The sequence below is a fragment of the Prionailurus bengalensis genome, chromosome A2, assembly GCF_016509475.1.
Source record: "Prionailurus bengalensis isolate Pbe53 chromosome A2, Fcat_Pben_1.1_paternal_pri, whole genome shotgun sequence".
In the NCBI taxonomy this organism is placed as follows: Eukaryota; Metazoa; Chordata; class Mammalia; order Carnivora; family Felidae; genus Prionailurus; species Prionailurus bengalensis.
In genome coordinates, this window is record NC_057348.1 from 80,320,173 (window position 1) to 80,337,357 (window position 17,185).

At 38.5% G+C, this 17,185-nt stretch overlaps 1 protein-coding gene across 3 annotated transcripts in view; it reads left to right on the forward strand.

Moving 5' to 3' along the window:
• The window catches only part of RELN (reelin), a 533,601-nt gene that overhangs the window by 410,934 nt on the left and 105,482 nt on the right, over nt 1-17,185 (forward strand). For all 3 annotated transcript variants that reach the window (XM_043588658.1, XM_043588659.1, XM_043588660.1), the window contains exons 26-28: nt 3,963-4,134; nt 4,616-4,816; nt 10,913-11,145. In XM_043588658.1, the coding sequence (XP_043444593.1) occupies nt 3,963-4,134; nt 4,616-4,816; nt 10,913-11,145 (606 nt within the window). The remainder of the gene's footprint in view (nt 1-3,962; nt 4,135-4,615; nt 4,817-10,912; nt 11,146-17,185) is intronic.

The window sequence follows — 17,185 nt, forward strand, 5'->3', positions numbered from 1 at the left end:
GGACAAAATATGAGTGAATCTGTGGGGCTCAGATTTCTGAAGTTTTTTACTGACCCATCCCTGTCTTGATTTTCATGCAAGGAGGAAATATATAATATCTTAGACAATAACTCTTAAGGAGTTTGGAAAAATGACTCGTGTTTAATACTAATCCCTATACCAGACAATCAATGTGTTTTTCTATATTTAAATTTAGTTATTTTACAATTACATAGCATTTTGAAATTCTGTATTTATACTTTATATTTTATATGTGTCATTAAAATCTATTCAAGGATATCATTTTTAGAGTATTCCTCTTATAATCTCATGTTTGTACTTTAACAAAGAGACAGAATTTTTCTTTATATGTTCACCACCAACCCATTTTAAGTTTTAACATCCTATTTGGCATTTTACAACTGAACTTTGTTTTATTGAAGAAAAATATTATTGAAGACTCTGTAGGTTCAGTTCTTACAAATTAAATTATTTTAAACATACTGTATAACAGAGAGCTATTTTGTAGCTTGACGATTTAGAAGTTTGTTCTTTTAAAACACTGAGTCACTTAAAGGTCACATAACTTTCCATAATATAACATAAGTAGCCATGCAGATAGACCAACCAAAAGTACTTCTTCTGAGAGACACTGAGAGAATCTAAAACCAGAGAAGAGCCGGGGTGCCTGGGTAGCTCAGTCGGTTAAGTGTCCAACTTGAGCTCAGGGTTCCTGGGTTCAAGCCCCCTATCAGGCTCTATGCTGACAGCTCAGAGCCTGGAGCCTGCTTCAGATTCTGTCTCCCTCTCTCTCTGCCCCTCCACTGTTCATGATCTGTCTCTGTCTCTCTGTCTCTCTTTCTCTCTCTCAAAAATAAATAAAACATTAAAAACATTTTTTGAATAAAAATAAAAAAATTAAACCAGAGAAAAGCCAACTTGGGTAAAATGAGAGACATAACATCCAGGGAGAATGTCAGGAATGGTGTGTGGGAAATGGGACCTGGTGAGATTTCTTCCAGTACAAGGAAGAGGGAATTCATAATGATGCCAAACTAGCTGAAACAACAATTTAAAATAATGGAAATTACTTTTTCCAAATAATATCATTGGCAATCTGGAAATTATTCAGCATTCAGTAAAGTGACTGAAGTACTGTATAGACAAATAGAAGTTCAGTAGCTTTTTCAGATTTCATAAATATTCAGTTTTGATTTATGAGAATTTTTCTTTAGGACCAGACTGTTTCACCACATTATCAAAGAGTTCTATGACACTAAAAATGGTTGGGAAATTTTGAGTTGGAAGATATCAGAAAAAGACCCCGTTCATGGTGGCAAATACATAAATATAAGGACTAATTTTAACAAACAATACTAAGCATCTGTGTAAAGAAGACTACAAAATTTCCTTCAGAGATATAATAGAAGACAAATAAGTGGAAAATAATATAACATCTCTAGATAGGTAAACTAAAGATTGTGATATGCAGATACTTCTTAATTTATGTTTCATGCAATTCCAATAAAAATCTTAGTGGAATTTGGGGGTGGGGAAGGACTTTGTATCTAGACATATAAACTGGCAAAAATAGCTTAAACTTTTTGGGAAAAAAGAGAGGAATGCCCCACATGATATTAAAACACACTGTATAACCTAAGGTATTTGAATGGTGCATGGATAGACAGAAACAGTGAACCAAATAGATCACCCAGAAATTGGCTCAGATGTGTGTAAAATCTTGTATATTAAAAAAAAATAAAAGACACATCAACTATCAATGAGAAAGAAGTGGTTCTTCAAACAAGCAGTGTTAGAAAAAAATGGGTAGGCTTTAGGGGAAAATTATCTATTAGATCATTACCCTACCCCATCAAAAACTGTTAAAGACTGGTTAAAGATTTAAACATTTAAGTTACTTTCTGATCTTAGAAAGAGATGTAAACTTCCTAAACACAAATTCAGTGGAAGAATTAACAGAGGAAAGGGCTACTTATGTAGAAATATACTACGTGCGAATGTGTAACTACATACACATGTAACACATACCTGTCAAAGAAAACAAAGAAGTTAAAGAGAAGAAAGACTGAGAAAATATTTGCAACCAATATGAGAAACAGAGGATTGATGTTACTGTAAAGATTATCGAAAACACCAGTAAGATCCCAATTTTAAAAAATGGGTAAAAGAAATGAGTAGATGTTACAAAAGAGAAAATACAGAGGTTTAATGAAATATGAATAATAGACAATGTCTGTTGCAATAAAAAAGATATCATTTTTCATCAGTCCGGTGGTCATTTTTTAATGATAACACCAGTGCTATTTCCACATGGGAGCAGCAAGACAGGTCATTCTGCAAACCGTATGACTCTTCCAGGAAGAAATTTGGAAAAATCAGGCAGGAGCCTTAAACATGACTAGTTTATTCAACCTGGTAATTTCATGTCTAGGAATTATTTGTAAATCTTTCTAAACCTTTCTAAATTATTTCTAAAGAAATAAACCGAGTCATAGCTGTACACATAAAGGTTTTCAACACAGAATTATTTATAACAGAGAGAAGTAAAATAAACAATAGTATGTCTGTGTCATTAAAATATATAGACAGTAAAATGATCTTAAAAAATAACTATACTGACACGAGGATGTGCATATGACATAATATGAAATTTCAAACTGTAGGATGCTGAATTATACATATATTTCACCTATAGGAAAGATTACATGCTTTAATGATACATCAAGATGTTAGCACAAGTCAACCCCATGCAGAAGATTATGGGTGATTTTCTGTTTCATTTGTTTTTATTTAAAAAAAATGTTTCTTCATAATGTTTATTCATTTTTGAGAGAGAGAGAGAGAGAGAGAATGAGAGCAAGCCGGGGAGGGGGCAGAGAGAGAGAGAGGGAGACTCAGAATCCAAAGCAGGCTCCAGGCTCCAAACTGCCAGCACAGAGCCCGACGTGGGGCTCAAATCCACGAACCGTGAGATCGTGACCTGAGCCAAAGTCCAATGCTTAATCAACTGAGCCACACACGTGCCCCATCATTTTTAATGCATAGTAAAATGAAATGGTTTGGAAAAAATTGTAATGCTATTTTAATGTAATAATATACAGAGGAACAGTTTTTTCGAGGTATTTCTTAAAAATGTTATGCCATTGTCATGGTAATCAAAAGGTTCAGTAAATCAGACTTAGTAGAAATATCTGCCTCAAAAAGTTACAATTCCAAATGGAATAAACATGGCCAGTACTAAACGGACTTACAACTTTAAACCTCTTGATCTGATCTATCTAAACTTAAAAAATATATATCAAGAGATCAGGGGTGCCTGCGTGGCTCAGTCGGTTAAGCATCGGACTTCAGCTCAGGTCATGATCTCACGGTTTGTGTATTCGAGCCCTGCATGGGGCTCTGTGACGACAGCTCGGAGCCTGGAGCCTGCTTTGGATTCTGTGTCTCCCTCTGTGTCTGCCCCTCCCCTGTTCTGTCTCTCCCTGTCTCTCAAAAAAAAATTAATATATATATATGAAAAAAATATAATATATATATGAAAAATATATGTATATGAAAAAAATTAATATATATATCATATATATATAATATATATATCTCAAGAGATCAAACAAAACTAAACTTTCTCTTGTTGCTACTCTTGTTATTTAAACAGCTGCTAAGGGGCGCCTGGGTGGCGCAGTCGGTTAGGCCTCCGACTTCAGCCAGGTCACGATCTCGCGGTCCGTGAGTTCGAGCCCCGCGTCGGGCTCTGGGCTGATGGCTCAGAGCCTGGAGCCTGTTTCCAATTCTGTGTCTCCCTCTCTCTCTGCCCCTCCCCCGTTCATGCTCTGTCTCTTTCTGTCCCAAAAAAATAAATAAATAAACGTCGGAAAAAAAAAATTAAGAAAAATAAATAAACAGCTGCTAAGAAGAAAAACAGCCTTTCCTTTCCCAGCCATAAATGATTTCCTTTTATGCAGATTCGTCTACCTGGAACTTCCAGCTGCCGCTAAGACCTCTTGCACAAGGTTCCGCTGGTGGCAGCCTGTGTTCTCAGGGGAAGGCTACGATCAGTGGGCAGTCGATGACATCATCATTCTGTCAGAGAAACAAAAGCAGGTCATCCCCATTGTGAACCCGACTTTACCCCAGGTATCTTTCCTATGCCTGAACTGCAAGAAGACAGGATTATAAAAATAGATGGGATTACAGAATTCCTCACTTCCCCCAGAGATTGATTGCTTGACCCTGGAATATAAGCTTTATAAGTAACATAAGTTTTCTGTGTTTGTAGTTACTTTTTTACACTTAATCGTTTTGTTTTCTCTCTATGCTACTACTTCACAGATTATTTAGATATTTTTAAAAAATGGCTAGGAAGTCTGGCCAAGACATCAAGCACAATTATTAATGTGTTTATAAAACTAGATATACAGTGGCAAAATATTTTCAGTGGTTAAATCATCAGGAAAAAGGGCTTATGGCATTAAAAAAATAATAATTTAGAGATTCTGCTGTATTTTCCTAGCAATACAAATCGTACATGGCCCTGCATGTCATAAACTGAAAATTCCTTTCTTGTTTTCAAAGCTATCAAATTGCCTTTCTGTGTTGTCTGTATTGTTTCTAATAGAACTTTTATGAGAAGCCAGCTTTTGATTACCCTATGAATCAAATGAGTGTGTGGTTGATGTTGGCCAATGAAGGAATGGTTAAAAATGAAACTTTCTGCTCTGCCACACCATCAGCCATGGTATTTGGAAAATCAGATGGGGATCGCTTTGCAGTAACTCGAGATTTGACTCTGAAACCTGGATATGTTCTACAGTTTAAGGTATTTATGCACAGACTTCTTCCCAGGGCAGGTAAAAGAGCAAACCGTCTCCCAGACTCATAAGTGACATCGAAAGAACACAAATTTTTCAAACTCTCTTGAAGAAGGGACTCACTTGAACAAAGGTTCAGCATTCTTAGAATGGCAAAGCTCTTTATTTAGCTTTACCCACAATGAAAAAAACTGGTCAGGTTGAAAACTGACCTTTAGGGGCGCCTGGGTGGCGCAGTCGGTTAAGCATCCGACTTCAGCCAGGTCACGATCTCGCGGTCCGTGAGTTCGAGCCCCGCGTCGGGCTCTGAGCTGATGGCTCAGAGCCTGGAGCCTGTTTCCGATTCTGTGTCTCCCTCTCTGTCTCTGTCCCTCCCCCGTTCATGCTCTGTCTCTCTCTGTCCCAAAAATAAATAAACGTTGAAAAAAAAATTTTTTTTAAAAAAAGAAAACTGACCTTTAGATTTTCTATATGATTATGACTTAATGAATCCCATGCTTCTGAAGGGTAAGAGAGTTCTCTTTTTCAATTTGCTAATGCTTTGGGGACTTATGACTTATTTTGTGTTTTTACTATAGGATTTTCAAACAACTTCCCTTCCTTTGATTCAGTAAATTTATGCCTTAATGATCACTGCTTTCTTAAAACCTTGCTGGTTTTTTAGCACTGTGATAACATGTCTACACATATAGGAGTGCCTGGGTGGCTCGGTCAGTTAGGCATCCAACTCTTGGTTTCAGCTCAGGTCCTGATCTCCCAGTTTGTGAGACTGAGCCCTGTGTCAGGCTCTGCACTGACAGCGTGGAGCCTGCTTGGGATTCTCTCTGTATACTGTCTCTGCTTCTCCCTGACTAGTGCTCGCTCTCTCTTGCTCTCTGTCTCTCAAAATAAATAAACATTAAAAAAAAAACCACCAAGAACATGTCAACATGTATAGCAAGTATTTACTCTGACAAGCTCTTTTTTCAGAAGCCTAATCAAACTTTCATTTTGTTTATAATAAAATCCCACTGGTGAATTCTGGGGTCGAAAGTAATGCAGTTTTAATGAGCTAGCACAACTACATGGTCCTTACGTAACGGCAGGATGCAGATGGTAAATAATTTACAAATGGAATTATTAAAGAGATCAGATGTTTATAGGCAGCTCTTCAAATATGATTTCCACAGGTCTGTAAACAAGAAAGTTAGTCATAAATAAAATGATTAGTGAAATGTTATTCTTTTCTGTTTAGAGTTTGATGCTAAACTACAGTGGAAAAACCATTAACAGCAATATACGACTCTATATTAATGTGTTGGTACTGCCTAAAAATGGTAACAAAATAATGGCAATAGCAAAATAGCAAAATAATACCTTGCTGGAATACTATGCTCTTTCTCACTTGACACCTTCTCAATTTCATTAATCACAATCACAATACTGTAGGTGTTAAAATCTGCAAGATGGCATTCTGGTGTTTAAAAAATCTAAATCAGTGGGTGCCTGGGTGACTCAGTCAGTTAAGCATCCAACTATGGCTCAGGTCATGATCTTGTGGTTGGTAGGTTCAAGCCCTGCATCAGGCTCTGTGCTGACAGCTCAGAGCCTCGAGCCTGCTTCGGGTTCTGTGTCTCCCTCTCTCTCGGCTCCTCCCCCACTCATGCTCTGTCTCTGTATCTCTCTCTCTCTCTCTCTCTCTCTCTCTCTCTCTCTCAAAAATAAACATTTTAAAAAATTACAAATAAAATTAAATTAAAAATCTAAATCAAGAAAACATTATGAAATGTTTCAAGTACTTAAACAACCAGCAAGAATGCACAATGCCTAAGATAATCTCAATTCTCAAATGACACCAGCAGAAGACTTTGGATTGTTGCTATTAATTGATAATAGATATGTAATATGGGTCATTTGGGGATTGATGATTAATGTATATTTGGAATCTGTGACAAGAACTTGGTGTCATTTGTACAAAGTGCGGGTACATTTTTGTAATGCATGCCATTTGTCAAACACTAGTTGTTAAGAATATAGACATGAAAAATATGGCCCTGGCCCTCAAGGAACTCAGAAATTAGGAAGTGAGCCAGAAGAGAGAACAGTAATTCTCACAAGAGTGTTGTAGTAGAAATAGGCTCTGGGTGGTATGAGAGTACCTGGCATATTGCCTGGCGTGTGGCAGATGCTCCAAAAACATCTGTCAGTTGGATGGATGGATGGATGGATGGATGGACGGATGGATGGAAGGATGGATGGAGGGAAGGATGGATGGATAGACGGATGGAAGGATGGATGGAAGGATGGATGGATGGATAGATGGATGGATAGATGGATAAGTTGAAATGAAAGGTCTCTGGAAATACAGACTTAGCCAGATGAACAATGGAAGGGGAAGAATTCCAGTTAGAGGGAACAGAATGTGCAAATATACAAAAATAAATGAAAGTGCAAATTAGAAATGAAAATTTGGAAACTCTTAGGAGTTTGGAGTGTGTGCCACAAAGTTGAGAGAGAAAGTTGATCCTCGTTACCTTTATATGATACATTAAGCCACTTGGACATTAACCCAAGAGCAGTGAGTCATGGAAGGGTTTTAATACATTAAGTGCAAGAATCAGACCCGTTTTAGAAAGATCCTTCCAGCAGCAGTATAGGTGTCAACTTAACAAGAGGAGAAACTGTAATCAACAAGTGCATTTATTCATTTATTCAACAAATATTTGTAAAGCCTCTACTATATACCAGACTCTGTTTTATGCTGTGAGCATAAATAGGAATAGAGAGTGTGGACTCCAGTGGTGTGGGGTAGTTATCATTTTATAAGGCATTGTCAGGTTCCCTCACTAATAAAATGACTTTTAAGCTGAGACCTACAAAAGTTAAAAGGGTGAGTTATGAAGCTTTCTGGGAAAGACCATTCCAGGCACAAGGTACAAAAAGTACAAAGGCCTGGCATCAGGAGTGTGCTTGCAAGAGTTCAGAAAATCACAAGGATGCCATTGTGACTAGAGCAAAGAGAGCGAGAACAGGGAGACACATAGAAAAAAGGAGGTCAGACTTGGACTTCTGCTCTGAATAAAATGGCTAGCAGAAGAGACATACTCTGACTCAGGCTTTTAAAGAATCTGGTGACTGTGCTGGGAGTACAGTGGCAGAGGCAAAGGTGGAGACAGAAAGACCAGCTGGGCAGCTATTGCAATGATCCAGGTAAAAGATGAGGACTGTGCAAGAGTGGAGGATGCGGGGAGAAGTACTCAGATTGTTGACTATATTCTGAGTAAAGAAAGGATGCTAGAGCAGTCGTCAAAGTGTGAAATGAGGCCAGATTAAAGCACTGTGTGAGATTATAAAAATAAGTAGACGATCTGCGAGATGTGAAAGGGGAAGAGTCAACAGGTTTTGGTGACCTATTGGATGATAGAATGGATTTTAGAATGACTCCCACATTCCTGGCTCCAGTCATTGAAACTGGAGATACAGGAAGATTTGTTTTAGGGTGTGGATGATGAGGGCAGACCTGGGCCTGCGGAATTGGGGATGCCTGTGGACTGCTCACATGGAAATACATGGGAAGCAGTTATGGACCTTTCCAGACAGCTGGAGAGAGGCCCAGTCTGGGAGTTGTAGGTATTTAGCAGGAATTTGAAATTATGATGTGAACGACTTATTAAGGAGCATGTATAGAGTACAAAGATAAGAAAGCCAAGAATTGAATGCTAGAAAACATTAACAGTTAAGAAGCAGACTAAATGGTCAATTTAAAAAGGCATAGACTTGTCAGGCCACTGAAAGTGCCGTCAACTTTCCTACTTTAGAAACAATGATGGCCATAATGAAAAGCTAACTGTGTGTGCCCTTTGTAATTACCATCAACTCTTACCAACCAAAAGCTAATGCTTACTAATGCGCAACGAAAGGAATTTGTGCTAAAAGAGTTTAATCATGCATCTGAGATTGTCAAGTCTTTGCTTATATTATTGACATTGAATTATATAAACTTGGATAAATGTATCACAATAAAATTCCTACTAGCCCAATTATAAAGTCTTCTGAGAGATGCTTTCCAGCTGTGAGTATGGGAATAAGGAAAATATAGAATCTTCTTTTGAAAGACTGGATCCAACTACCAATAGTCACAAGTATGAACTGGTTGACCTCTTGATGTCTGGACCAGTATTATGCCTGTGACCCTACCTTTTCTTCATCCTTTATTCTTCAGTCATGATCATGTTCCTTTGAGTGCTTACTTCAGTTTTTTTATACAATTTGACTATTCTTATCTCTAGGCTTATACATTAAAGCTCTATGGTGGCTCCCACCAACAACCTAAATAAGATATGAATAGATCATTCATGTAAGATGGTATGTAATTAAATAGGGGCGCCTGGGTGGCTCAGTTGGTAAGCGTCTAACTCTTGACTTTGGCTTAGGTCATGATCTCATGGTTTATGAGTTTGAGCCCTGCTCAGGATTCTCTCTCCATCTCTCTCTGCCCCTCCTCACTCTCACTTTCTCTCCCTCTCTCTCTCAAAATAAATAAATAAACTTAAAAAAAAAAGATGGCAGGGGCACCCGGGTGGCTCAGTCATTTAAGCGTCTGACTTCAGCTCACATCATGATCTCTCGGTTCGTGGGTTCAAGCCCTGCATTGGGCTCTGTGCTGACAGCTCAGAGCCTGGAGCCTGCTTCGGATTCTGTGTCTCCCTCTCTCTCCACCCCTCCCCTGCTCATGCTCTATCTCTCTCTGTCTCTCAAAAGTAAATAAATGTTTAAAAATTTTTTAATAAAAAAATTAAAAATTAAAACAAATGAAAAAAGATGGCATATAACCAAATAAATATCAAGAAAAGAGATTGACATTTATAATTACCAAAAAATATAAACTAAAACAGTAATAAAATTATTTGTACATATACTAATTTAAAGAAACTGTTTTAAACCTAAATAACATTCAGAGTTGTGGTAAAACTGATTCATTTGAACCCAGCTGATTAAAAATGAACACATACAAATAAAAAAATTTAAAGTGTTTCTGCATTTTGATTCAGTAATACTATTTCTAGGAATTTATCTGGTGATAACAGATCAACTAAAGAACAAACATATATTCTTTGCAATGCTGCATATAATAATAAAACAATATGTTAAATAGAAAGTAAAAGGAAAGTTTTATTTATTTATTTATTTAATGTTTATTTTTGAAAGAGAGACAGAGCATGAGTGGGGGAGGAGCAGAGAGAGAGGAAGACACAGAATCTGAAGTAGGTTCCAGACTCCAAGCTATCAGCACAGAGCCCCACACAGGGCTCGACCCCATGAACCACGAGATCATGACCTGAGCTGAAGTTGGTTGCTTACCTGAGGCGCCCCACAAAAGGAAAGTTTAGGAAGTGTGATGACTTCAACAATAACCAAAATGTATGCCTCTTTATAAAGATTAGAAGAGAAAACAGGAAAAAAAAAAAATACCCATGCTAGGGCATTGGGATTTAAGTTGCTTTATTTATTTTTCTTTTTTTTTAAATACTATTAATCCTGTGATGACATTCCTCTATATGAGTGCACAGGACAATAACGGTTTTATTTCTACATTATTTTTGCTTATTTGATGCAGTGGCAAAATCTTAGCTCTTTTCATCTAAGTTAGCAATGATTTCTTACTGAGCTTTGGCAAGAAAATGGAGTAAAGATGTTTGTTCCACTGAAAGCAGAAGGATGGCACTCACTTCAGGTAACCTTCATGTCCTGAGGAGGATAGCTCTTTATCTTCTGCTTCCCTCTGTTTATATAGGCCTGGGATCAGAGAAGAAAATCATTTCTTGGCTTCTATGATTTTGTCTATGGCTCCAACCTCAGAGATACTATCCTTCTGTTTTCCTGCCTATAATCCCAAGAAATCCACAAAATGGCAACTGGTCCAGCTTTTCTTAAAAAACGCCCATTGCTCACCTAAAGATTTCTAGAACCTACAAAAGGGTCTTGTTTGGAATTGACCTGGATGTCTTATCATTGTCAATAAAAGACAGACTCAGTAGAAAGGGCCCTGGCTGCTGTAGCACCTAATGTATTAAATGATAACTTGAAATGAAGACCTTTTATAATTCTGTCTTTCCTTTGGACAGCTAAACATAGGATGTGCCAATCAATTCAGCAGTGCTGCTCCAGTTCTTCTTCAGTATTCTCATGATGCTGGAATGTCCTGGTTTCTGGTGAAAGAAGGCTGTTACCCAGCATCTGTGGGCAAAGGATGTGAAGGAAACTCCCGAGAACTAAGTGAGCCCACCGTGTATCACACAGGGGACTTTGAGGAATGGACAAGAATCACCATTGTTATTCCCAGGTCTCTTGCATCCAGGTACAGTGACCATTCTTATTATGTGCCCTAGGCGTTATTTCTTGGAAGCATATATTTATCTCAATATCATCATTTCAATAACCTACAAGAATTCATATAGTCTAGCCATATCTGTTCACAAAATAAGGAAAAGAGCCCTGGGGCAAAGTTCCCAAAGCCCAGGTGTGTGTTGAGGTGCACATGCACCCATGAATGCTTTTGAAACAGATTTACTCATTCATTCATTCATTCATTTATCCAACAAATATTTATTGAGCACCATTCTGGGCACTGGGACAGCAGTGAACAAAAGATGTTTAAAGTCCAAGGGAGTCATAAGGCATTATTATATCAGACTTTGACTTTATATAGATTTTTGGTAATTTAATACCTACCTGTGTGGGCAATTTGAGATATCTTGTAATATAAAAGATCCCTTTAGGGGCTCCTGGGTGGCTCAGTCAGGTAAGCATCCTACTTCAGCTCAGGTCATGATCTCATGGTCCATGAGTTCGAGCACTGTGTCAGGCTCTGTGCTGACAGCTCAGAGCCTGGAGCCTGCTTCGGATTCTGTGTGTCTCTCTCTCTTCCCTTCCCCTGATCACACACTGTCTCTCTGTCTCTCTCAAAAATAAATACATATTAAAAAAGATTTTTAAAAATTCCTTTAAATAACTATAAAAATAATATAAAGATTAAATATCAATTGACAGAGAAATGAGATAAATGGATTAAAAGAACTTGAAGGAATTAGTTTCATTAATAGGGCAATAAATTTAACTCTTAGTTTTCTGGCAGCTAGGGCAAAGGGGAAAAATATATAGTCATTTAGTTCTCATGTTTGGATAAAAAGAAAAAATTCATTCTGATTTTTAAGAAAAGGATAACATTTTTTCCATGCTTAGTATTCTAAAATAGATTCATAGCATGTATATGTATCCTTATGCCAGGTAAAGTAGATATCAGTATTTTTAACTCTATCATTTTATGAAAGATAAACATTCTTCAAGCAGACACTTCTTAATTGAATCCCAGGATGTAGCATTAAATCGTGACTAAGTCAAGGCATTTCTGCAGAGCTGAGATGATATACATCTATCTACTTGTATAGCTTTCTGGTTGTGACTTCATATACACTTGGAATATTCATTAGTGCCATTCAGCAATATTTCCAGCTTGCTTGCTTCCTTCCTAGAATATGGTAGGATTATATTTTCCCCGCATCTTTAAAAGTTTGATGCAGTAATAAAATGTGAATGGAAATCAAATGTGTGGTTTTTAAGAGCCCATGTGGATTTTGTCATGTTCTATGCTTTATGAAAGCATGTTTTGAGATGTAGTTTACATCAGTCTGGGTCCCTTAATGTCTACAACAAGCAGACTTCCTTGCCAGCCTACACTGGGCATACAGCAGAAGCAAGAAATAACTTTTGTTGAGTTAAGCCACTGAGATTGGGGATTGTTGGTCACCACAACATAGCTTACCTGCTCCAGACTGTTAACAGTGGTAAAAGCATAGCAGTTGATAGGAGTGGTCTATTTATAAAGTTCTTGGAGACCATTCTGTCTGTGACAACTTTCACCTAATTGATCACCAAACTTATTGTTCCTCATCTAGCTAGAGAAGCTGGTTATGTTCTTCTGCCTCCGTCAGTACTTAGGTATGCATCTTAAAAAATTACACCACAGACTTTGGTAGACAATCTTCCTAGGTAGGGAAACAATTTTAGTCAAGGATGTACAAGTTTCTGGGTTAATCTCTTAAACTTTGAAGCATAATTTTTAAACCAACTTTCCCAAGAAAGTTTGTCAGTCAGTGTATCTAATTCAACTAATAATTTTTTTGTCTTTATATGCCAGTGTTCTTTGTAGTATATTAAAGAGAGAAGATTTGATGTATAGGTAACAAAGTTGATGAGTTGGCCTTCTTCAGCAAAATTTAAGAATTTGACTTACATTCTGTTTTAGTTAGGCTACAGGCCCAGCTACTGTAACAGAAGAACAAATACAAATGCTTTACAAGGCTTAAACAAGGTAGAAGTCCATTCTTTCTCATATAGCAGTCCAAAGGTGATCAGTTCAAAGCTGACAGGGTGGTTCTGCCATTCTGAGCACAAGACTCTCATCTCCAGATCCAAGGCAGCTGTTCTAGATCTTGTCATCTCTTAACCAGTAGAAGGAAAAAGGAGTCAAGGATGCATGGATACATTACTTTTTTTTTTTTTTTTTTAATGTTTGTTTATTTTTGAGACAGAGAGAGACAGAGCATGAGCAGAGGAGAAGTAGAGAGAGGGGGACACAGAATCCGAAGCAGCCTCCAGGCTCTGAGCTGTCAACATGGGGCTCGAACTCACAAGCTGTGAGATCATGACCTGAGCCGAAGTCGGGAGCTTAACCGACTGAGCCACCCAGGCGCCCCATACATTACTTTCTTAAAAAAACCATCCAACTCCTTGTTTATATTCTTGAGTATAGCCTAAGATAATATATGTACAGTTATCTGTCACAATGCAGCCTGTCTCCCCAAAACTTAGTAGCTTAAAGTAACAATGATTTACTTCCTCATGGTTTTGTAGGATTATCTGGGTAGTTCTGCTGCTCTCTCTGGGCTCCATCATGTAGCTGCATTTGATTGGTGAGTTGGTTAGTGTTTGGGCTCAGCAAGACCTTTCTCTCTATGTCGTCTTCATCCCAGTGTTTTTTACAGTTAGGTGGTTCCAGAGTTCCAAGAGAACGAAAGTAAAAACTGCAGGACTATCTTATTTGCCACATCCAATTGATCAGCGCAAGTTACGAGGCCAGTCTAGATTCAGAACGTGGGAAAACAGACTCCTCTTTCTGATAGCAAGTGCAGAAAAGTCACTTTATAGAGGAACATGTACACAAGGAAGTGTGATTCATTGGGGGTGTTATTGTAACAATCTACCATAGTGTGTTACTAGTCCCAGTGACTCACATCTCTTCCAACAGCCAAATGTATTCACTCTCCTCCCAAGACCCCCCAAATATCATTCCCATCACAGTATCAGTCACTAGTTGCTGATCTTGTGATCTCTATCAGGTCAGGGTATGGCCATGGATCCCCGTAAATGGCTCCTCTCGATCTAGAGACCTGTGAACTAAAAAGACAGTTCTCAGCATCCAACATACAATGGCGAGACACTGACAGGATAACTACAATAGACACTTCCACTCAAAAAAATAATAATAATCATAAGGAAGGAATGGGAATCACATAGCAGCCACTGGCCAATAGGAATTCTGAAATCCAGCAAGATACTTGTTATTAGGACTCCCTCCTCCATAAGCAAGGTCTAGGACAAGAAAGTGGCCTTGATTAAGTTCTGTTCCTTAGGAGTCATTCCTTAATCTATTGTTCTTCTCAGCTGTTGGTTCTACTCTGTAGGCTTCAACCTCTGAGGTATCTTTCCTTTACATGAAAATTTATCTGTGTTTGTATCTTAATAGCCGTCTCATCCTGCTTTCTGCCCATCAGAAGTTGGGCATGTAACAGTGTATCCCTGTAGTCCTCACTACCAGCTGCCTGCCTTCCCCCCTCCCCAGCTATCCTTTTCTGAAACATTGGCTCAACCACAGATCTTCCAAATATATAGTGTAGCATGCTGTGAAGCTGGGGAACATTGAGTGGTGTATATTTGCTGCAGTGACTAGCAAGCATATCCAGGTGTTGTAAGACATCACTATGAAAGCAGTGGTAAAGCCACACATGAGAAATAAAAGAAGGTTTTCCTCAATATCACAAAGTGAGCCAATATTTTGAAGCTCCCAACATACCAATATTTTTTTGGACCTCAGCTGTTGGAAGAAGAAATATTCTTCATTAGAGTCCAGCTTCCTGGCTAATTTGAATACCATCCAGCTTGCTGGTTGATGGCATGTTGGTGACAAAGAGCTCTCTACTGAAGAATAGTAAATATATTTCCACTTTAAGAGCTGTTGTTTCTTCTGCAATATGTTAAACTCTGCTATCTCCAAATGCAGTGTTGGAAAGCTGAGAATTTGAAGTGTGAAAATTGTTAAAATTGGGAGCTATTTTGCCACGAGGCAACATGCTTATACTAGTTACTAGAACATTGCTCTTTCACAAATAATCGTAACCTGATTTTCTCAAAGGAGCATTTTGTCTTCATATTCATTCTCTTGGTTCTCGCCTACAAAGGAGACATGTTGGTGACAGTAGCTACATGCTGGTATATCCCTGACCCACGGCAGTGTCCCCAACCATACAGTCTGTCATGTCATGCAGCCTTCTGTAGGTTCCCTATGCAGAATGCAAAATGTTAATATTTCGGGGGCGGGAAGAGGTGCCAGAAACACAATTGCCTACTATTCTGCAGAATGTCTCCTCCACTGCCACCATCACCTGTGAACCTCTGCACATGACCAGCAGATGCACAGGAAGCTTCTTGGTTTGAAAGGCTGATGTACATCTGAAATGTGGTGGCGGAAGAGGGTGGTATAGAAATCGATTCTCCTGTTCACCCAGGCATCCTCTGAACAAAAGTAATTGGGAAAGGAGACAGAGATAGAGTCTTCTACTGTTTCCTTATCTGGGAAAGCAAAACCTCTGGAAGGTTTTGTTCAAGATTTGAATGGTCAAGACACACTATGGTTTATTTCTAGTAAAGTGACATAAAACTGAACTGTGTCAGGGGCGCCTGGGTGGTTCAGTCGGTTGAGAATCCGACTTCGGCTCAGGTCATGATCTCACAGTTTGTGGGTTCGAGCCCCGCATCAGGCTCTGTGCTGACAGCTTGCTGAGAGCCTGCAGCCTGCTTCAGATTCTGTGTCTCCTCTCTCTCTCTGCCCCTCCACCACTCATGCTCTGTCTCTCTCTGTCTCTCAAAAATAAATAAATGTTAAAAAAAATTTTTTTAAAAACTGAACTCTGTCATTTCCTCAATCATCATGTCCTGCAATCCTTCCCAGACCTTCCTGACTATCAGATCAAAGATGCTCTTCTAGCTCTATGTCCTTCTCAATAGTAGTAGTAATCAGCATTGCACATTCACATTACTTTATTTAGGGTTCCATTGAGGTATTTCCTCATTTGACTATGGGCTGCATGATGGCAGGAACCTTGTTGGGTTTTTGTTTCCCATTGTATACATAACCCTAGCACTATGTCTGGCATATTGGAGGCACTTGGTAAATGCCGGTTGAATGAATGGATATTGAATGAGGAATAAGGACCAACAGTAGGTGATTAGCTACAATGAAGATGCCTCCCTTTTTAAAATATATTTTCCAGGGGCGCCTGGGTGGCTCCGTCAGTTAAGCGTCTGACTTCAGCTCAGGTCATGATCTCACGGTTCATTGAGTTCGAGCCCTGCATCGGGCTCTGTGCTGACAGCTTGGAGCCTGGAGCTGCTTCGGATTCTGTGTCTCCCTCTCTCTCTACCTCTCCCCTGCTCTCACTCTGTCTCTCAAAAATAAATAAACATTAAAAACAATTTTTAAAAAATTAAATTGTTTTCCAAAATAAATTCCATGCTGTTCAGAAAAATCATTATTCTGCATTCTGCTGTGTCTCCCTGAAAAGGCACGGATAGCTCATTCCCACATGTGCACACACACATTAATAGCATGAATAATTTCAAGACTATATCTCCACTACTTTAAAAAAGATAAACCATGTGGAATCTAGACATGCTTATTAGCTTAACGTTGGCCTACTTCTTTTTGTTGTTGTTGTTGTAGCTATAGCTTTAAAACTATAATTTATTTCATATTTAAGAAGAGTAAATAAAAGTAAGATATACTTGTGGTCTGGTTCTGCATACAAGAATGGGTAACAGTCTCGTTCTGGTTCCTGCAATAAATTCAATTGGAAATTTATTCTGTAGGTGGACAGCATAGTACTTTGTCTTTAACTAACCTTCTCCATTGTTCCACCATAATATTCATATGAGTAGTATCAGTACCCAGAGAAGAACTAGTCCAAGGATGAAAGTTATCCAGTCTTCAGTTGACAAAGCCATTCCAATAGTGAGCAATGAATATCCTAACGTAGAGAGAGGGATGAATTCATGGTGCCACA